This window comes from Molossus molossus, unplaced genomic scaffold (genome assembly GCF_014108415.1).
Source record: "Molossus molossus isolate mMolMol1 unplaced genomic scaffold, mMolMol1.p scaffold_m16_p_1, whole genome shotgun sequence".
Classification (NCBI taxonomy): Eukaryota; Metazoa; Chordata; class Mammalia; order Chiroptera; family Molossidae; genus Molossus; species Molossus molossus.
This window is the reverse complement of record NW_023425344.1, coordinates 16,079,159-16,102,369: the sequence shown is the minus strand read 5'-3', so window position 1 is coordinate 16,102,369 and position 23,211 is coordinate 16,079,159. Positions and strand designations below refer to the sequence as shown.

General features: G+C 42.9%; 1 protein-coding gene across 1 annotated transcript in view; it reads left to right on the top strand.

Moving 5' to 3' along the window:
- Positions 1 to 6,171: 6,171 nt before the first annotated feature.
- Positions 6,172 to 23,211, top strand: part of PPARGC1A (PPARG coactivator 1 alpha) — a 96,920-nt gene continuing 79,880 nt past the window's right edge. Inside the window, exons 1-2 of the mRNA XM_036281235.1 lie at positions 6,172 to 6,291; positions 11,204 to 11,383. Coding sequence (XP_036137128.1) covers positions 6,244 to 6,291; positions 11,204 to 11,383 — 228 coding nt within the window. The 5' untranslated portion in view covers positions 6,172 to 6,243. The remainder of the gene's footprint in view (positions 6,292 to 11,203; positions 11,384 to 23,211) is intronic.

The window sequence follows — 23,211 nt, the reverse complement described above, 5'->3', positions numbered from 1 at the left end:
TTGGTTTCAGAGAGAGATAGAAACATTGATTGGCTGCCTTCTCCACACACCCTACTGGGGATTGAGCCCCAAACCTGGGAATTGAACTGGGGACCTCCTGGTGCATAGGTCGATGCTCAACCCCTGAGCCACACCACCTGGGCAGGATCACTACATTTTTGAATGGGAGGTTCATTTAACATAATTGATAAAACTTCAAGTTAACAAACAATGTTTAGATGGTAGTGGCAGCTGGGGGTCAGTGGCATAGGCCCATCCCTGAGGCAAGCAGTAGAGGTGATCTCTCTCCTCTCCCCATAATTCAGGCTCAGAACAGCTCTCAAGTGCTGGTGGGAGATTTTTCAGGGTTGCTCAGGAGCCGGTGGAGTAGCTGAGAGGCTTGGAGTGATAGAGAGAAATGGCTTCCTTTGACATGCATGATGTATGTAAATTTAGAAATTATAGAAAGGCACACACAGAAAATTTAAAAATTATAGAAAGGCACACACACAAAGACAATTAAAAAGTACTTATAATGTCATCGGCCACTATTAAACCTTGTTGTACAGTCTCCTTGTCCTCTTCCCTCCTCTGTTTTTCTGAGTGTATATATTTATTTATAAATTTGTTGTGATTGTAGTTTTTTTAAACATAATTTTAAACCTTCATGTATTTTGAAGATTTTTCTCATTATGCTATGATATATTTTCTGTAACAGTTTTCAGGCTATCATTGGATATATGGAATGAATATATGGATATGGGTAAATATACTGTTCTGCAATTTATTTAACTAGGTCATTACTGTTGGACATTTGTACTGCTTTTAAGTTCTTGGTAATGGAAATGATGTAGCATCGACAATCCTCACACCAAAAACCTTTGCACACATCCCTTTGTTATTTCTTTGAGATGAATTTTTAAAATTAGAATTTCTGGGTTCACAAGATGTTCATTTTAAACATGTTTGATGCATATTACCTGCTTGTCCTCTAGAAAAATATATTATCTATTTTTAATTGTACCAGTGACATTCAATATCTATTTTTGATTGAGCAGTTTATGGGGAGGTCCATCTTAGAAATGGTTTTCTGGATAAAGGATTTTTCTTCAAAAATCCTGTGTCTATTTAGGCTAGCAAACATAAAGATTTTATGTGTCATCCAAATTTTAGCTTAGACCTTAAGCTAATTGCTTCTCAAGATGTGAATTTATTTTCTTTCTACAACACATTTTTAGAATATATATTAGCTCTGCTAGAGTGAAATTCAAATATCAAAGCATTTGGAAAATCTACAACACAAAGAAAACCAAAATAACCAAACCTCTTCCAAGGTTTGTCTGGTGGGATTTTTTTGAAAAGGAAAGAAAACAAAACAAAACAAAACAAAACCAAAACCTTTTATTTAATTCTTCCATTTTGAGACTAGTTGAAAAATACATTTTTCTCCCCTAAAATCAGGACAACTTAAGCTCATTAGGACCCAAGCTCTAGAAAACTGTTTGACTAACAAGTATTATTTTAAATTTAATAATTCGTGTACCTTAGTTTTTTCTAGCCCTCACTAACTTCAGTTGGGGGATACAATTTTGTTGTTAGTTAGTGAACTACTATGTTTTTAAGTTTGGTAGCACTTTAAATTTTTAAATAGTACCAAACTTAATAAAATACGATGTGCTTTTATGTTCAGTTTGAGTAAAGAAACATTGCTAAATAATCCCGCTGAACATTTATTGTCTTACTAAGTATGTGCACAAATACAGCAGTTAAACATCAGACAAAATCAGATTTTAACCATCTTTTCTTTTTTTTCCCCCCATCTCTTATCTGTGGGTCTAATAAGCATACTTCTTGCTTTCTGTTTGGATTAGTCCAATTGACTACAACTCGGATTAATTTTCACATTATTTTTTGTTTTCATGTGAGAAATGCCAAAGGCAGATTTTGAGAGTCACATTAAAATACAGGCTGACGCAGTGGCACAGAGCTGGTCTACCGAAGGTTTTATTGGTGACGAGAGGTGGTGACTGAGGTTGTCTGTCACCTCCAGTTGATGAAAAATAAATAAATAAGTGGGTGCTGGGAGGCAGCACAGCTGCTCGCTGACTCTCTGTCTGTTTCCCCAAAGGTGCTTCTGTGTGATATAAGATTTGATTTTAGAGTGTTTGTAGGCTGGAGGTTTTTGTTAATATCCTACCTTGTTACCAGCTCTGGTGCCCTGCACAGTCTCAGCTTCCAACATGCCTCAGAGGTGGGGTATTGGGAACCGTGAACTCCTCTAGGTATTTAAAGCAAGCACTGAATGCCTGTTAGTAATGATTCACTTCAGAAATATTAGCAATTCTGGGATGACCCCTTTCCTTTCTGGAAGAATGCTCTAGACAGGCAGTATTCCCAGGAATGTTGGTTTCCAGTTATATAAAGTTGCCTCAAGGGTCCTTGCTGTGATTTTAATTGAGGAATGAATATTATTTTTATATATGAAACTTTAGTTCTTCCTAGAAGGGCTTTCAGGAATCTGTGGGCTCCTTTCAGCTGCCATCATAAGTCTGGCTCTCATTTTTCTCTCCTGTAAAATGGGCACACAGATCATCTGGACTGGGTGGCTTTGAGGACTAAGTTGATCGAGATGTGATATATTAGATACTGATTTTCATGTCTAGCACATGCAAGCTCTGCTGCGTCTGGTTCTTCCCTGTTTTACTTCCTTGAAAAGTTTGAGTTCAAAGTTATTCTTTTATCATCATTGTCAGCTTATTAAAAGTGGGCAGTGGTATTCATACTGATAGCTCATCACCTCTATGTTCTCACCTGTGTACGATCATGGCATAAAAACCAGTTGTCTGCTATCATCTACTTGGGTATTTGAATCCTAGATGTTTGAGTGGGACTGTGTTTAAGTTTTAGAAGTGGGCAGTGGTCTGAAATATGGAGGGTGGACAAGTCTGTCATTTTGGGCAGGAGTAGGGAAGGAAATCCAAATCTTATCATTGGTCAGATTTTTTTGTTATAATAATAAATTATTCTCTTGAAGGCTTAGTTTCTTTCCTGTCATTAACTAAGGATAGATTCTCCTGTCTCTACCAGTTTAGGAGCCTTGGGCACTGTTAACTGACCCATCGAAGGGAGAAACTCCAGCAGGGTGGATTCTGGGCTCCGTGTAGACAGGGAACATTGTGGGCACTCAGAAGGTGTTAATAAATACCTCTTTCTATTGTTGAGACAAAATGAGGTTGATTTGGATGTGAATCATAGTGGTGAGTGAAGGGAACCTGTGCCTGTGTGTTTTAAGAAGAGGAATCTCCACATTGAGTAAAGGAATGTTGCTTTTTCCTATCAAATTATTCTCTGTTTTAAGGGCTGTCATTCCCCCTAAAATTGTGAGCTCCCTTGTGTTCCTGTCACATGCCTTCTTGGCAGTCCTTGCAATACTTTGTTGTGGACCCAGTAAGGTCTCAATAGATCCTTGTTGATTGAAACTAAACGTTTGAAAATCTTGGAGGCAGAGTTGACGAAGGGGTGAAAGAAGGTTGCGGGGAGGGAGGAAGGGAACTATCAAGGCAGACACACAATTAAATATAGAAACTGCCTGGGAAGCCAGCAAAGACCAAGGTTGGGGAGCAACGGACACTTCATGTTCTCCTGAGAAAAGAAAAAAGCGACAGCAACAAAAACACTTGACAGAAGAGACATTTTAATCTGAAGAGCTAATTAAGCAAATTATAAGACCTCTAAAATATCCCTGTCCTTAGAGTTGTAATTTTTAAACTTAAAAAAAAAAAAAAGTGGAAGGCACTCTCATTTGTTCCAAGAATCTGTTTACATTTTGGTTGGTACAGTAATAGAAATTTGAGGGGAAAATACAGTATGCTGTAGTTTATAAGTCACTTTAATGTATCGACTCCTACTGACCCTCTTTGTGATGGTGAAGGAAAGAAAAAACATATGAAAATACCTCTGGTTTCAGGGGATTTGCTGATTTGATTGAGGAAACTGAGGAGAACCGGAATTAGGTGGCCAAAGGACAAACAAGAAAATCCCAACAACACAATGTGAGCAGGTTAACTATCAAAAACAATAATACAAAGTGTTCCGGTGTAAAGGACCTCTCTAAAAGGTGTACACAGGGTTTTAAAAAAGACATGTAATGGATGCCCAGCATCCGATGAGCACAATGAGTGTCAGAGAATATCACGATGCAGGGATCACTTGATAGTAATTAATAAACATCCACTCTTCTTGGTCAAGTGACCAATATTATTTCACAGTTGACTGTGTTGAGGGTAGAGCAAATGACCTTTTCCCTGAATTTTAATAATTTACTCTAGTTTTGCATTAAATCAGAGTATAATGTAGAAGAAAATGAATGTCCCTGTGTGGGGGTGCAGAGTAATGGCATTCCCTGCTGTTATCACCTTCCTGAAGTTGTCTCTTCCTGGTCTTCCTTGATTTAGAAAGTGAAAACTGTAATCGTTTTCCCTGTTTGTAAGAAGGAAAATGTGCCATTAAATGCATTCAGCTAACTTCCAATGTCAACGCTTTTTATGTCCAATAATGACAAGCTGTCAATATCCTCACATTATTCAAGAATTTACTAGCAACTTGTTGCAGGTTTCAGAGCACACAAATCTCTCATGATATATGTGGTCTGAAAGAAAAAGCCATCTGATAGTCTTTATTATTATTTTTTCTTTCTTTCACTTTACTATTGGAGCAACATTCTATTTAAAATAGGTGTTAGAAAAAATTACCATTTTTTTTCCTTCATAAGGAGATAGATGAACAATGGAGAACACATTAAATTAACCTTAAAAGAATAGGCATTTAAGTTGATAGTGCTTTAAAAAGTATTTTTAGATACCTGGGGAATTTTTTTCAGGTAAGTTATTATCAGTAAAACAATGGAGCTGATTTGAAAAGTATTAAGATTTTATAAAACCATATATATTCACAAATATATATACGTGTGTATATTTGCCTGGAATGTGGAAGGGTTAAATCAGACCACTGTAGTAATTTGGAAAGTGCTTTTTGCTGGTGTCTGGTACCTTGAGTTTGTTATGCATTCAATATGTAGTATCATCATAAAATAGTCGCACCTGCATTAGCCCACATTGTCTCAGGGTAGAAGCTGAAAAAATAAATAAAAAGCTCAAGAAATGCATATTTGTGCTAATAGCGTGTCGGTATTTCCCCCTCACTCCACGGACATTTCTGATCTGGAACGCAAACTGCTCAACCCAGGGCACTGGGGTTGGAATCCAGTGTTTATTCAAAAAGGCACCCTAAGGCGGTTAGAGAGGAAATGCTACATGAAAGAGAGAAAAAAAAAAAGGAGTCCAGAAACTAAGCAGATCTGGGCACAGCAGCCCTGGCTGTATATACTAACACTTGTTTTCTGGGATCCCAGGAGAGAAATCGAAGTAATTAGAAGGGACTCGAAAGGGTGGTATTTTGTTGCCTGTTCTCCTTATATGGAGCAAATCAAACTGCAGTGACACTTTAGGAGCTGGTGTTCCCTACTGCCACGGGGACAGCCAATTTCTGGGTGGAGGAGTTTGTTTATATCTTAACAAATGCAGACTGTTTTGTTGATTAAACAAGCCGAAAAAAAAAGCGTGCCCATTCTCTGCTTTCAAACACTTCTCCCAATTAGAAAATGTCTCATACAAAATGCATCATGTGATAAGCTCTTGCTTTAGTCCCAAACTGAGCTGGAGTCCACTTGGAGGTCTTAGAATTCTAGTCCTTAGGGAGTACACGTTTTAGCTAAGAATATAGTTACTCTGTCTTGAAACAGGGAGCTTTGCCACTTGCTTGTTTTGGAAGGAAAATAAATTAAAAAAAGATTGCAGGGGATTTTAGTTATTATATGGCTCGGGCTCTGTTCGGAGTCTGTGGCATTCAAAGCTGGCTTTAATCGCAGCATGATGCTCAAAGCCTCCAAAAGTCCAAGTGTTTTCCTTTCTTTCTTTCTTTCTTCTTTCCGTTTTTTTTTTTTTTTTAAGCCTTACTTCACTGAGGCAGAGGGCTGCCTTTGAGTGACGTCACGAGTTTGAGCAGCAAGCTGCACAGGAGAAGGGAGGCTGGGTGAGTGACAGCCCAGCCTACTTTTTAATAGCTTTGTCATGTGACTGGGGACTGTAGTAAGACAGGTGCCTTCAGTTCACTCTCAGTAAGGGGCTGGTTGCCTGCATGAGTGTGTGCTCTGTGTCACTGTGAATTGGAGTTGAAAAAGCTTGACTGGCGTCATTCAGGAGCTGGATGGCGTGGGACATGTGCAACCAGGACTCTGTATGGAGTGACATCGAGGTGAGCTGGGGCTGGGCTCGGCACTGCAGCCAGGACTGAAGCTTTCCTCGCGATGCAATTATTCCTGTAAGGGGGGAAGGGCTTGGGCGAGGAGAGGTGGTAGAAAAGTAGCCCGGGCAGGAGCTTTTGGAAAGGATTCTTAATCTTATCTTAACTCCAATAAGTTTGCTATTTTAAGGTGGCTCTGAGATGCCATACGCAAATCAAAGCTTAGCTGCTGTCATCCGTATCTGTTGCAGTTGGAAACTCTTTCCATGTGCCTTTGGCTGTGTTTCTACTCATATGCAATATTTATGCTCTAAGATATTGATATGAATCAGAAGCTGAAGTCTTTCCAGTGGTATTTAGTGGCCTGGTTGGAAAAATGCCATTTCTATTTATAATAAGATGAAGATAAAAATATTAAAATGGATGTGCTCGAATAGAGTCAGTTTTGACTCTAGTCTGGATTTTTTTTTTTTTTTTTTTTTTTGTCGTTTCTCTGTGTTCATCAGACACAATTCAAAAATCCTGAATAATCCTGCTGGGCTCTTTTAGATTGCTTTTCTTACAGAACACAGAACGACGAAGCTGATTCCTTTAAAACTCCTCTGTGTGGTTGAAAGATCTGGCCAGCAAAAAGCAAAACAAACACACACAAACGTAAGGTGCAAGGTCTTCCATTAGCGTCCGTGGCAGGGAAGCCAATGGTTAAATCTCACTGTACCACGGAGAGCTGCCTGAAGCCGGAGAGAGAATAGAGTTTATGCAGGACTGTGTGTGGAGCTGCTGCTTGTGTAAAAATAGACGGCAATACATCAATTCCACAGTCTCTGCTGGCTACAATTCATACCGGGAGAAAAAGCAAGCCGTTTCCTCGTAATCTCTGGAGTCTCGAGTGACTGGCGGGGGGACGAGGACCAGGCATGTTTGCATTCCGCACAAGGCAGTGTTCTCGGAAAGTTTGGGCAACTTGGGAAAACAAGTGAAACTTTCTGTGGACGCTGGTGAGATGGAACCGAACTGAAGTGCGCGGAGGATCTGAGCTGCGAACAATGAATCTGGCAAAGGACTGCGAGTGCTTCCTCTGGGTAGCCGGGGACACGTAGGGTAAGGGGGAGGGTCGAGAGCCACACGTGATTTGATTAAGTAAGATGTTCATGTGGTGCAGCGATACACATCTAAAGTGAAAATAATTTGGCCCAGGCTGTCTGCGAGTGCATTTTTCCTATCTAGCCAGGCATGCCCTGGATTCTTAACTCTTTGCTGGGCTTGCAAATGCGGGCTCGGTGTGCCGTCCTTGCCTCGGAACATTCTTGCGGATTGTAATGGTTCTTATCTTGTTGTGATTTCTCGGGAAGGCGGAGTAGATATGGATAATGCATGTGTCCTGCAGCTACGATGAGTCAGGGTTATAAGTGGCTTCAAAGTCCTAATTGTCTTCGAGTAGCTGGCACGTCCAATGGCTGGTTGTCTGGCTGGCACTGTGGGTCTCAGCTGCTGTAGTTTCATTTTTCCATCATGTATTATTCCTGATGCTGCTGGGAGTTGATTGAGAAACTAGATCATATGGAAATCCGGCAGATTTACTTTAATCATTGGAATTCCTGGAGTCATTTTAAATAAGCATCAGAGGCATTGAGCACGGTGGCCCTTTTATTTTTGTCTCAAGGTGAGGTCTCAGGCTAATTGTCCAGCCGGGGACTGAGCTGCCGGTGGGCTGAGGCTGGCCCGTCGCTGCTCCGTCGCACGGTAGGCAGCGAGCCGCGGGAAGTCTCGCCTTGGCGGCGGCAGCCCTGGAAATCACCTCCGCCGATCTGAAATACTGCGATCAGCAGGTAGCGTCGGCAGCTTTCATTTTTTGAATCATTAATGTTTGCTGTCATCCCAAAATGTATTATGCCCTTTTGCACATAATGACAGGACAGCGCGTTGGTTAATAAAGGCCAGTATCACTACGCCTACGCAGAGTCCCCGGTGTCTCCGTTCCTATGGAGGTGATGTGCAGTGAGGTTACTAAGATTGATAGGAACGGTTCACAGGACATACACTCCGCCACGACTGTCATTCTGAAATGCCCCCCTCCCCTCTCCCTTCCCCTGGTCTTCACTAATTTTTTTTTTAAGAAGTGTGATTCTTTTTTCATTAATATAATTAATGTGACCAAGTCCACGCTTTCTTCTCTCTCTCTTTAAAATTTACCATCAATGGCACAAAAACCTCCGAAAGGTTAATGGAGAATTATACTTAATTATAATGATTCATTATCATCAGTGCAGTTAAGCTAATTTATTGTCTGCTTCTTAACTACGAGAAAAGTCTGTTTGGGGTGAAATAACGTACAATAATTAGCCTTTTGTGTTTAGTAACCGCTTTATCCTCTTAAATCTTATTATAAAATTAAGGCTACAGCCGTGAAATAGCTGTCATAGTTGCAGAGAGCCAGGAGAATGTGGGTCTGTCACTGTAATAAAACACACCTGTTACAGAGGTAAGGGAAGCATTAAATACCAGCACGGCAGATGAGCACAGCTACAGGCTCGGGCTGCGAGGTCAGGCATCAGCCAAAGGCCAAACATAAATGAGTAACAGGAACACTTGCTACCATTAATGTGTTTTAGATGATCAGGAGAATGCCATATTCAGAAGCTCTGATTTTATTAGCATGTCAGCAGTGGCAAGAACACATGCTCATTTTTCAACCAGAACATAAAAGTAAAAATGAGAAGGAGAGAGAGAGAGAGGAAAGGGAAGGGAAGAAAACACAGTAAAACACGGGGTGAGGGGGGAGGGGGGGGATCGACCTGATCTTTTTAATGGTTTTCAAAAGTTACTTAAAAATAGATATTCCTGAAAGGTTAAGGGTTTTGAACTAGCCATGCCTAGAGAGGCCAGTTAAAGAGAGCGGCAGCAGTAGCCCAGCGCGGGCCGCTTCCGCGTTCCCAAGCCGGTTTCTAAATTATGCGCAGCAGGAACTTAATCCAGACGCAGAGACCTGACGTTTCCTAACTTTAATTTTTGTCGTTGCTGTTGTGTGGTTCATGTGTTGTTGTTCACTTAAGGACTGTCCCCCAATGAAATCCTAGCAGTTTGTGCACCCCCGAAGACCTCCCCTTGTCTCTGAACTGGTGGTGGTGTGGGAGGGTTAAATGGTGGTGTTTGTGCTGAGCGGATAAGCAGTGTGGGCAAGAGTGAGGACCGGCAAGTGTTACACCCAAAACAAACCACAGACATTGCACCAGAATGAAATCTCTTCGGCCCAACCTCCGCTTACGTATAAACCTTGTCCAGGATACTGATCTGTAACTTTGGCCTAACTCAGATAATCAAAAAGGAAAGACCAATAAAATGATAAGGGAAGAGTTTTGATGGAGAAGGTGGCCCTTGCTTTGCATTGCCTCTGTGCCTGCAATTTGGGATCTCACCGGGGCCTGGTGGTCTTAGGGGAGAACTACAGCGATTTTCAGGTACCTCCCAGCCTCCCCTTCCCAACCGCTGACTCCATTACCCAGCATGGTGCTCGGATCACACTGCCCAGGGATGACAGGGGTGCTCCAGACGGTATCTGCATCGAACTTATTTTATTCACAGTCTAAATGTCAAGCAGGATCTGCAGCTTGATGCCCAACAGCTGCCTGGACGTGAACACTCCACAGCATCTCTCTGGACCCCTGAAGGCAGGGCCAGGGGGTGCCACTTCAGAGTGAGCGCCTGCTGCTCTGGACACCTTGGCGTGTGGGTGGATCAAGTCCCATGTCTCCGGCAACACAAGATCCCTGCAGTAGGAAGTTTCAGTGGGGTCCTTCACAGCCTGCAGGGAGGACTCAGCAGTCAGAGAGCCAGGTCGAGGCTAGAAGATGAGCTTTTTGGTAAAGGGGTCCACTTCCCTCAACAAGCCACAGTGTGGGACACTGTACAGACCACCCATTCCAGGCAAGGCAGTGAAAGACTGTGTGGGCTAAGAGAGCCCTGGGACAAGCAGCCTGGCCACAGGAGAGCATACTGCAAACCTGTCAATATATTGAAATCATTTTTAAAATGCCAAAGAAAGTTCCTTTGAATTCACTTATAGTTTAGGAATACGTAAATGATAAAAAATAATAATATAGTTGTGATGTGCCATGTATAGTGATTTTTCTTTCCAGGTGTCAAGTGGTCTCAAACACACACACACACACACACACACACACACACACACACATTTATGTGTTAGATATAGTGAAAAATATAAAGGTCATTTAGGAAAAAAATATGATTTTTGTCCTTTATCACTAAGAACTTGATTTTGACCTGTTTGACATGAAGTTCAGAAGTTCATGAAAAGTCAAGTGAGACTAAAAGATTTAAATCACAATTCAAGAGAACCACGGACAAGTTAGAGGACTTTGCATCATTAGTTGCTAAATGAATTATGTGGATGGTAATGGTTAAAACGAGCGTAAATGGAGAAAGTTTTCCTTGTAGAGTTCTTATGTTCTCTGTTTCATTTAGCAGTTGTTTATTTGGTGTCTGTGTGTGATGTCAATTCCAAAGTAAAATCCAATTTGTAACCCTCCCTCAAAGGGATTATACTCTAAGGGTAGAGGGAAATTTTGCATGGAGTTAAGCAGAAAACAATTCGAAACTTGGTAAGTGCTGACTCTCAAAGAGGCACAGACAACTCTAGTTGACTTCTAACTGGAAGCATCAGAGAAGGCTTCACAGAAACATGGATTTGGAGGCAGAATTTTGGATGGAATGCATCAGGCAAAGTATCCTTTGGGAGCAAAGTGCGTTAAAGCATTCAGGATGTTTTCTCTGGTGACTAAAACCCTGGAAACCAGCGTCTGTGGTGTCGTTAACCAGGCTTAATTCCCATCACATGATATTGCTGTTTAATAAATTCCTGAAGTTAATGAAAGCTTTTTTTTTTTTTTTCTCCTGCCTCCTGCAGTGTGCTGCTCTGGTTGGTGAAGACCAGCCTCTTTGCCCAGATCTTCCTGAACTTGACCTTTCCGAACTAGACGTGAACGACTTGGATACAGACAGCTTTCTGGGTGGACTCAAGTGGTGCAGTGACCAATCAGAAATCATATCCAATCAGTACAACAATGAGCCTTCAAACATATTTGAGGTAAGGGCACCCCTTGGTGGAAATTAATTTCTCATTGAACTTGGCTTGGGACAGACCAACATGATTATTGGCCTGAAAGCATAATGGCTTCTTACTTCATTGTCCTCAAAATACTTTTTATCACAGTTAGGCATTTCCTATTTTGTGAAAAATTGTGTTTGGAAAACACATGGATTTTTTTTTTTTTTTTTTTTTTTTAAGAATTAACGGGCTAAGGACCCACGACAGAGTGCTTTAAACTATGTTGAAATACTAAGGGATTGTGAAAGAATTTGTGGCAAAGAGGAACAAAAGTCTAAACCTGTTTATCCCTGTTTCCCTCAGAAAATGGTATCTAATATAAATTAATGGAAAAGAAGGCATTTCTTTTTAACCAAGGGGTTAGATGGCTACCTTTATTTGTTTTACAAAGTAGGTGAGCAATTTATTATTATATTTTTGACCCCTATCTTTGATTTCTGTGTGTCTTGGAAACTTCAAATCCAACTGCTCTACTATTTACTTATACATTAGTCAAAATTTATAGACCTTTCGTTTGTGAAACTTACCTCCCAGGCTCCATACTCTTATTATAAGCCTACTATATAATAAATAATACTAACCTACCCCTAGTGAAGTGTTCCTGTGAGGGAAAAATGTTCTTTCTCCCATGATCAGTCCTCATTACTCAAGAATGAATGGTTTCTCATTGAGACACACATTGTGTATGCTGGCAAGGGAGTTAAATGAAAGTTACCAAATCCACTGGTTTTCAGCATCACCAGCACCAGCTAACATTTTCTACCTACTATGTGCTGACTCAATGTAAAGAATTCTGAATGTATTTTTTAAGCCACCAGCAGTGACATTTCTTATACTTAAATGTTATTTGGTGAAAAGACCCTGCCCTGGCCGGTTCAGCTCAGCGGTTGGAGCGTCGGCCCGCAGTTCAGAGAGACCCGGGTTCGGTTCCCGCTAACGGCATATACCTTGGTTGCGGTTTGTCCCCGGCCCCGGATGGGGTTGTGTGGGTGGCAGCCAGTCTATGTGTCTCTCTCACATTGATGTTTCTCTCTATCTTCCTCCCTCTGTCCCTCCTGCTCTATAAAAAAAAGGGAAAACTGTCCTCGGGTGAGGACAATAAAAAAGTGTCCTCAGGCGAGAATAAAAAAAAAAAAAAGAAAGATCGAGCCATTAAGAAAGCCAATTTTATAGTATTTTACAATATTTAGTGCATGTTGCCAGCAACTAGCACATAGAGGTGCTGGCTGAATAAGGTATGAGTGATGAATGTAGTCGTGTTAATAACAATAACAGTAATAACAAAATGGCCAGCCCTTTGGGATACTTGTGCTCCATGTATGTCATCTCACTCATCCCTCCAAACAGCCTCTTGTTGAGGTACTGGTATTACCATTCCCGTTTTACCTCTGCAAAGACCGAGTCTCAGAGAGGTGAAGTGATTTTCCCCAAATCACACAGCTGACAAATAAAGACCTGGGATTTGAACCACAAATTTATCTGACTTCAAAGTCGATATCATTTATAAAAATAGAGTAACAGTGAATTTGGGTGACAGCCATCCTTTACAAAGACATATCAAGCTGCTTCTTTGCTCAATATATTTAAAAATAGAACAGAATCTTTCCTCTCAGTGTTGGTTGACATGAGCAGGGGAGCTGGTCAGCTGAGGTGACTGTAGGTTGTGCGGACAGCTCCAATTTTATAGTAGGTCTGAGGCCCTGCGTGAGTCTGGGGAGAAGCCTTAGGTGCTGGAGGTAGGGCTAGGGGGGAGGGATACGGTGGAGGAAATGCTGAAGGTCTGTGGTTAGCTACACTTTCCCAGGCTTCTCAGCCGGGTCTGCAAAAGTTCATGTGAGGACGTGGCTGGTTAGAACTGGTAAATTGAACATTCCTCATTCAGTACCCTTGTCAGGTTACAGGCCCATTTTAAGTCATGCTGCATTAAATAAACAGTACTTTTGAAAATGTCCATCTCTATAGACCTCTTATCTGAAAATCGGCTATTCCATATTGGGTGAATGCCATGCATTTTGTAGGTGATGGTGAGGGAGTAAATGAAAGGCGGGGGGGGGGGGGGGCGGTGATGGGGTAATCGCTGCCTCCCTGGTGGGCTGGTCCCAGAACAGACAATGTTCTCTGTGACCTGGCATCCCCGTATTTCCTGTTGGAGCACCTGCATGAGGTGCTCCTCTTTTACACCTCGGAGACTTGGTTCAGCACCTAGTTTGTTATCCATAGAGGCTTAATCTATGCAAAAACATCCTTGTTTGTTTTCCCATATAACTTTATACCACTGATAGACTGATGTTCAATGCTCGAAGACCCAAGGTCCACGTATTTTAATCTATCTTTAGGTCATTTTGAGCCAGTGGTTCTCAACTGGAGGCAGTTTTGCTCCCGAGGAGACATGTAGCGATGCCTGGGGATGTGTTTTCCTGTTGGGACTGGGGGCTGGGGCACTACTGGCGTTTACTGGGTAGAGACCAGAGACGCTGTTACACACCCTGCAGTGCACAGAACAGCCCCACAGCAAAGAACTATTTGGCCTCTAGGGACAACATTGATAAAGTTTAGAAACCCCGTGTTAAAAAAAAAAAAAAGTCATTGAAAGCCCTCTCCATGAAACACTGAAGGTAAATTGGTCAGATTTCTGAGAGATAATATAGTTCAGGTGGGGGTATGAGGAAGCAGAAGCCATATTGAAGAATCAAGGTGCCCAGGACCTCGGGACTGATATGTCAGGGATTCTCCTAGTGCCACACGGCCAAAGTGACTGTTTGGGTAGATCCCCGACCAGTCTTCTGTTACAGCTTCATTCTTCGTCTGTGCAGAAGGAGGGGCCGCAGGTAGTGACAAGTGACGCAGGGCAGCCTCCCCAGTGTTTGCATACAGCCAGGAGGCCTCTACTCTTTGCCCTCTCGTGCTAAACTCAGACATCTTTTTGTCTAACAGGAAAAAACAATGCGTATGTAGAGCTTAGGTGGAATCCTAAAACTATGCCTTCCCTGTGAAGAAGGTCCGTCGGCAGCACAGTAACCCTTGAGTGGCTGCAGCTCTGTGTTGCTTCCACCAAAGCTGCGTGTTTCATGAACTCATTTCCCAGAGCCTGTACCTTTAAACCTCCCACAGTGGACTTCAACCTGCGCTTCCTTCCTTCCAGGGCCCAAAGCCCTGCCTCATCACATTTGTGAAGGCCTTGTACTTGAGCAAGCCAAAAACAGTCACGGTCTCTGCCACCTCTGGCCTGCCAATAACAAGCATTAGCTCCCTCGGATTCTGAGAATAAAATCAGGCACCGAGAGTTAAACCCTTTTCCCTGACTCACCGGTGACACACTGGCGATGGGACGCAGGGTTTCTGACATGGGATCAAAGCAGAAAGAAAGGGGTGTTCAGAGCCCCAGAGAGTATTGCAGACGTTGAAACGCTGGGAGCAAATAGGATTCGCTTCCTCTGGACTATTCCATATGTCTGAATCTCAGTTTTAGTATTTATATAACTTTAGAAAAAAAAGAAAAAGATGGGATTGAGTGCCGCGATTTGGGAAAGAGTGAATTCCTGAGTGGGAGCGGTGTGCCAGCACGCAGTTCTACCCGGTGGTTGAGTGACTGGTCACACAAACAGCGCCTTCGGCTTGCACAACCTGTGTGTGTGGATGTGCGGAGGCAGGTGACCAGGTATGATTCAGAAGCCACTTAGCAGAACAGGACACAAGGCCTATCAGTGCATCCTCCAGTGACCGACCCATGAAAACAGGATGCTGTCCCTAGACTGGCTGGGAGCAAGATTTATGTTTCAGAATATTGCAACATGACTTCCTTCCCCGTGCTGCCTTTGTGCTTTGTTCGAAGGAGGAGAATAAAGGGCTGTTTTTACAGCAGGGCACTGTGTAGAGATGGGTGGCATTAGGGTTAGTTAGTTCAAACAGCACATTGCCCCTTCGAGGTCACTGGCGGCTACCTGGTCCCTGCTTCATTTTAATATCTGCTTTAATGGGCGTCTTTCATTCATTCGTCTGTTACCTAAGACTGTGATCACTTGGGGTTCTTTAGAACAAGGTGAATGAGAATGCATTATCGCCCGGTCATTACTCAGTGTGTGTTCGGAAGCCGGCCTCTGCTAATGCGGAGCGAGTGCTCACAGCTGCGGCTCCCACTCACGTCGGGTGATTACTCGAACGCTCCCAAAGGTCCGTACAGGGGACATTCACAGGACGGAAAGTGGGGAGCCATGTCCTGGTCGTGGTCTACAAGGTATCCTCTATATGCCACCAAAGGAAGCGTGGCTACAAGCTTTCACGAATACTTGATCATTCTGATGGAAAAACAGATTTTACATTTCTTCTCTAGACTTTCGGTTATATTCGCTTTCTTTCTAAAATGGGCATATGTTCTGTACTTATCATGAAGTTAAAAACAACCTTGGCTAGTCCATGGACTGGGAGCATTTTGGGAGCTGGGAACCTGCTTCTTTTGTTCACTGGCGTTTTCCTAGACGTTTTCTTAGAAAACTGCAGAAAGGTAGGTGCTCCATAAATGTTTGCAGCATAATGAATGAGTTGACCTTCGCATATTTATGAATGGTGTGGATTGCATTAAGTAATGTGAAGATTACCTGTAGAGCACAAAAAGTCTGTTTCCTAAAGAAAAAAGTTTGGGAGACCAAATGTGGAACAATTAGCAAACAATGCAAGAATGGGTGTGTATACACACATGTATGTGTTTGTATCTATTAGCCAATTAAAAAACAATGTACATGTCTAATTTGTACACAGAGGACTGTTTATATATTACATATATTAACAAGTGGCAAACATTGTAAGACTCTATGTTTGCATTTGTGTGCGCGCACGCGCGTGCGTGTATATCCTAGCTAAGGAGAGAACTGGTAAGAATAATGTCACCAAGGCTGATATTCTTGAAAGCTTTAGCCACCGTGTCTTTGGTGGTACATAGAGGATACCTTGTAAACAGCTAACAATGCTCCCCACTTTACATCCTGTAATGTTCCCAGTATCAGACTTATAGAGAGTTCAGGTATCACTCAATGTGAGTGAAGTGTTTTCATGCAGGGAGCAGGGAGGTGAGGAGCTTGGTTTACTCAAGCTAAAATATACACTAATGTGAACACAGGAGTAGTAGTACATTTGGATTTAGGGTGGGTGCAAAATATAAGCTGGCCGTGAGAACCCAATTACAAGTCTAAGTTTACATGGTTGGTAGGAATGAGGGTGCCATTAGAAATTTTTTTTTTAAAGAGCAGAGTAATATAATGGAGATGGCATTTTAAATGGATAATTCTGATAACTGTAAGAACTATGGCCATGCCCAGCCCGTGGGGCTCAATAGATTGTGTGTTGTCCCATGGACTGAGAGGTCCCAGTCCGATTCCCATTCGGGACACATGCCCAGGTTTCGGGTTTCAGGCCCAATCCCCAGTAGAGGACGTGCAGGAGGCCACCAATTGATGTTTCTCTCTCACATTGATGTTTCTGTCTCTCTCTAAAAAATCAATGAAAACATTAAAAAAGAAAGAAAGAAAGAAAAGAACTATGGCCAAGCAGAAAGGAGGGGAAATTACAGAGCAGGTCCAGCCACATTCCCAACCCTACGAGATGCCGGCACAGTGACAGAAGGGATGGTGTCTAGGAAACAAACACTTGAAACACTTTGCCCCCAGCCCTGAAGAGTAGGAGTGGGGTCCGGGAGGGAGGAGAACAGGAAGCAAACTCAAAAATGTTCCAAAGGGAATCGGAACTTCACAGCTACCTTCCTGGCTCAGTTTCTGCCCACCTTTAGGAGCTGCAGTACTTTCTCGGACTTGTGAGTGATTTTACAAAGGGGCTCTCCTCCGGCTCCCTGCTGCCCCAGGGCAGAACATTTTTAACCCAATCTCCCAATTTACATGGTGTCTGCTTTTTCTCAAGTGTCTCCTTGGAGGGAATTCTGCAGCCTTCCATGGTAATGAATTCCTGCTCCTCACTGGCCTGGCTCAGGCAGGCTTTTCTATGAATGGCAAACCTCTTGGAGTTTTAACAGAACAAACAGAGGAAAGAAAATGTGTGTAAAAACCATCTCACCTTCATGGAATCATGGGGGGAAGAAATTCTCCTTTGTTATGTGGAGAGACTGAATTAATTTATAGCAAAAGCTTTTTTTCGGGATTTCTCGAATTTCCAACGTGCAATCAATAAATGTTTGTCATTTACATTGAATTTACAGCCCACGGACCAGATTTTTGCCCCACTTGGTAATGACACTTATGGAGAACGCAGACTTCAAGTTAGAAAATAATAGCCATTTAAGTGGGGAGATAATTGGCTGTAACATAAGAACATTGAGGAATGTTGAAACTTGTGGAGACTTATGGAGTATTTTAAAAATTTATGTCGTACTTATCTTTGCATTTGTAGTCTACCACAAAATCCCAAATTCTGGATATAAATCAGTGAGATGTTCATCCCGGAGAGTCACAAATCAGGAAGCAACAATCCGACCCAGCCCGAGTGCTGCTTTCGTTGCAGATTCTTCTGTTGGCTTATCTTGCAGGGAGTCTAAATAGTTTTGAGTGTGTGTGTTCATCACACCCCCATTGAAGACTGTTTTAGGCTTCTTGGCCTGATAACATCTGCCTTATCTTGGGAACATCTGGTTTATCACCCTATTTCCTCCCCGCCATTATGCTGACCACTGGAAAAATGCAGCTTGGGAGACCTGACCCATGGCGTTCTGTCTGTCGGCCTGGAACCCTCCAAATACATAGCAAGTGGCAGGATGCCGGTTCCATGACCATCTCCACCATCCCCGACTTTCCTGGAGGTGGCTTCCGTGAATAGTGGTTGTGTTTACAAGAGATGAGGTTGACTGCTGTTTTTTTGTTTGTTTGTTTGTTTTTAATGGGAGTCCATCCAGTTCTTGGCCATTTGCCATTTAGAAAGTGAGAACGTGTGTCTTTAATTAGGCACAAGGATTGTAGAACGTACTACTTTGTGTTTTTCGGGGTGAAGACCGGCTCTCCCGTGGCAGACACTCTGGGCGCTCCGGGAAATGGGTGAGCCGCTTCGTGAGCCTATGCGAGGCTTTCCCCACCTCCTGGATCTCCAGTGGGTGATCTACACACACATCACTCCAGCCGGCGATCTGTGAAGCCAGGAGAATGGAGACTCACATTCACAAGGAGGAAAACTTGGAGAGGAATCAGGGACAGAGTAGCTGGCTCACTGCCTCTCGATCGACTTCAGATATGTTAGTCTGCATTAAAGCAATGAAGAATCAGGATGCTGCCTGGGACAGACCGTCTATTTGTATAGCAACTGTGTGTGCTTGTGTAGCAACCTTATACATATTCTGTGTCTGTTTGTCTCTGTCCCCTGTCTATATGCAATGTCTCGGAAACACAGCCCAGCAGATGGCTCACCTCTGAATGAGATCAACACACAAAGCAGATAAGATGAACATCAGAGGCCTCTTTGCTAAGCCAAATTGTTCTTTCTCTGCTCCCTACCCTGGACTTTACAATTTTAACAAGGTTAATCTGTCCCTATAATTATGTGCCTATTCTTTTAGCAGTGAAAACTTGTATTGTGGGTTTTATCAAATGAATTGCTTGTGGTGTAAAAACCATTCTGTAAGGACCATTTTCTCCCTTCTTTAACCTCTCAGGTTACTTCCAAGACAGTGCGCGCTAAGGTTTATAGTTCGAAAGCAAAGCTAGATGCTGCATTTTCCCGCGGCCTGCCAAAGATGCTGATTTACAAGCAGCTAGAACGCGAGCAGGGAAGGGGAGACATGCACAATGAACTACACATTCATATTTTCGCAAGGGCAAAATTTTACAAAGACAAATGACTTCTTATCCATGACATCATTTGTCCCAAAACAATGATAAGCGGATACTTTTGTGCCTTTTCTGTTCCAAAATAATGTAATAATTTCATACTTCCAGATTCTAAACACTAATACTTTGTAGGCCTGTCCATCTCCATTACTACGGCAAGTTATTCATTCAAGGTTTGCGGCAGAATGGATTAATGATTCACCAGATCTTTCGTAAAATAACTTGGCCTGACTTTTAAACACCACCTTCTTTTTCTTTTTGTGGATGGTCTTGTGATTGGTGTTAATGGGCTCTAGAGACCAAGCCCCCTATAGAGCTGTTTATTTTCCCAGAAGTAACTTCCTTAAGTATTTCTCCTACTTTTCCAGTTTCTCCCAAACTTCTCGGGGATAGTCAGTTCAAAGAGGTTCACGCAGGCTGGTAGGCAGGGAGGAAGGAGGAGACTCCATTGCCATCTGCTTGGTGGCCGATGCCCTCCCCCGTGCCAGATCAGCATGATTTATCAGAGCCCGTCTTTAGCACAACAGGGTTTAGAGAGAATTCCTTGGTGTTCCTCACTCTCAACAGGCAGAGCTGGAGCCCTGAACTTTGAAGGAAAACCTCAGAGCTATTTGCAAAGTGCCGGTGCTTAGTGAATACTAAATTACATTTAGGAAATAGTCTACTGCTGGCAGTTATACTTCATTTTTATTCTTGACACAGACACCTAAATCAGAGAACAGTAACATTTCAGAGATTATGGAAACAGTTTGGGTATGTTCCAACACTATAATAGGATCAGAATTTTAAGGCCTTTTGTATTATTACCAATAGTCACTTAGTTTCTACTGCAGTGTACTTTGTAGGGAATTACAGCTTTTACTAAAAAGATTAAAATGCTATTATGCAAATGATTGCAGTATGTTATTATGTTTACAAATTAACATCCATGGCTCAACACACAAATTAACTAACTATTTTATCTATGTTATTAAGGATTTAATAAATAACTGTTAATAAAAACGGGTAGCTCAGAACACTTCATAGGAAACAATTGTGATTTAACACAGAGCTCGAGCATGGTGTTTAATGTACTAGGTGATACGGTGGCAAAACAAAGTTGAGCAGAGCACATGGAGGAACGGGGGCCATGGCAACTGCAGAGTGGCTTGTCTGAGGTACCGATGAGCGTGAACTCGGGAGCTTCAGGCTGTTGTGTACAGGGGGCAGCTATCAGCAAATCTAAGCAAAGCACACACCATCTTCTATTACTAGATAGTTCACTGAGATGATCAGTTCTCTGTGACGTGTCTGATGTGTTCCATCCACGCAGAGTACCTACAGTGCTCTAAAATGGAGCTCGGAGCATGTTTTGTGGGGTGAGTGGGGTTCAGCTGTGGAATACCGCCGTGTGATAAAAGGGGAGAAGGCGCGGTTCGGACTAAGATGGCTTCGCAACCAGGCTGCAGATTGCTATTCCTGGCTGTTCGTAAGAGATCATAAAAGCAAGGAGTTGAGAACTGCCAAGGTCCCTGAGAAATGAATGTATGTGATTATGTTATCTTGTGGATTGGATTTACTAGACAGACCAGCAACACCTTGACTTTAGTCCAACAGGAAAGGTAGAAAGAAATGCAGATTTTGGATAGCAAACTTTGTTAGAATGGGGAAGTTCCGAAATGCTGTCATTAAAATGTCTCAAAAGAGATCTGGGATTCCAATCACCGAATCCTTTGCTCGACCTCAAAACACGAGCTAGGGGTGTCACCTAATATGAAGCAATCAAATGAAAAGGAGACAAAAGAATTACCACAAAATCCTGGAACAACTTCATTTGTAATTCTGATGTTTTGGATTTATTTTCTGAATAGTCCAATAAAAAAGTTGAAGGCTCCTACGTAAACAAAATCTTTTTTTGTTTTAGGTCTCCCAGAAAATAAATAATTCGATTAAATAATAAAGAAGTAAACCATGACCTTTATAGGTTTACCTGCAGAGGGTAGGACTATCCAGGAACAGGAGTGGGGCAGCAACCACAGACTCGGTCAAGGTTGGGACCCTTGCACACAACACAAGCAACTAATTTTGTTCGAATGGCACCCCTGTTGTTGGAGAAGGATGTATGCAAATTTTGATATCTAGCTGGACCAAAGTGCCTGGTTCCTTCATTTCCTTCCACATTTGGATAACTAGTGTTGTTCTCCACTCCCCCAAATGCGTCCTTATGGAAACAAACACTTGCAAATTGTAGACGCTGGCTAAGGGAAAGGAGGGGGTGGGGAGGAGAAGAGGAGGAAAAAACCTGACCAAAAAGAGTGACTGGGGCAGTTTATAATCTGAAGGTTTGTGGCCTTGTCCTGTTCCCAGGCACCTGATCAAGAAAGTGGTACAATCCTGTTTTGCAGGCATCCTCGGGCGCTTGCCAACGTCACCTACATGACCAAGGTTTAAAGTACTTGCTGTAACTTCACGCGGCACAGTAGAAACGTGTGCCTGTGTGTGTGTGTACACACTCACATTCTTTTTTCTAAAGGGGAAAAAAAAGTGATACTTGCCCTAGAAGGGTGGTAAAATAATTAGTCCAGGAGACAAATGTCTTGGCCCGTGTTTAAACAGAGCTTTAAGGACACAGTGTTCCCAACAGTCACATATCTAAATACAAACCGGTGTCAGCTGCCATGCAGACCAGAATGTAATAGCTTGCTTTCACGTAGGTCATCGTCAATCCATTTTGGTCGCAGTCACACTGCACATCTGTTTCTGCACACCGCAGCTTCTTAAGGTGGCATTTGGATCGCCGAAGAACACAAACAACCAAGCTATAAATTGCCACTGCTGGAGTTATTTTGAATAAGTGTATACTGTTTCATATTTATAATGGTGAAGCTTCATAATATTCACAGTGAATATAGAATACCGATCAGTTCAACAAGCATGAAATTGTATGTTGTCAACTTGTCACAATAAATAGAGCCATATTCTGGCTTGCGATAATGTTGAACTAACATTTTTCCCCCCTAGAATTGTTGAGAGGGTCACAGCACTGTGCGGAGGTAGCACTGGCTTTGGGGAGATAAACCATCAGGGCTATTGTAAAGTTGATATTACTGTTGATGAGTCCTCCCCCCCCCCCCCAAGCATTCGCTCTTCTTGGGTGAATGCTAATTGGTAATCTGGTGTTTCTACTGTCATCCAATGGTATCATTTCCAGCCAGTGAAGAAGCCCTTTTTTGGGGTTGTGTATGTGTGAATAGCTTTTTTTTTGTTCTCCTTCAGAACAATTTTTGGGTTTTTTGTTTCTTTTCTTTTTTTTTATGCTTGCAGTACAAATCAGTGCTAATTGTCAGGAAATTCTCCAACTGGACTCTGGAAAGCCTTCTCGTTGTGTCTGCAGCTCATTCCCTGTTGGTTACCAGAGCACCGCTCAGTGCGAGCTGGACGTCTGGGCCAAACTTTCCCACGATGGAATCTGCAGAGATGCAGGAAAGACATTTTTGACCCACACGTGGCCCTGACAGGAGGGGGAAGGGAGGACGCAGGCGAGGTGCTCACCGGCAGCTTTCCCACGGCGGCTGGCGTTTCTGCACCGAGGCAGGAGTAGGAGCGGATGCCAGGTTCTTCTTCCCCCTTGGGAAATCTTAGAGGTGTGCAGAGCCTCCCCTCCTTCCCCCGAAGGGCCTGAAGACGGGGGTGCTGTGGCCTGCACCAGCCCTCCCGACCGCTGACCCGGGTTCGCGGCCTGGGACACCGCAGGACGGTGCTTGGAATGCAGATGTCACTGGGGTGGCTGCTGGCCCTGGGCTTGTCATCCCTGCCCCTGGTCGTGAGGTGGTCACGTTTTCTGCTGTGAGTAGTGAGTTGTGGGCCACAGCCCATGGTCTCCAGGTTTTGCAGATTTTCACGTCTTCGTGTTTCTGGATTTGGAAAGCTTCTCTGTTCTCTCCCTGGTTTATTCGCCCATCCATCAGAAAATGTAACTCCGTCAGCCGCGGGCGTGCTCCTCCTCGTGTC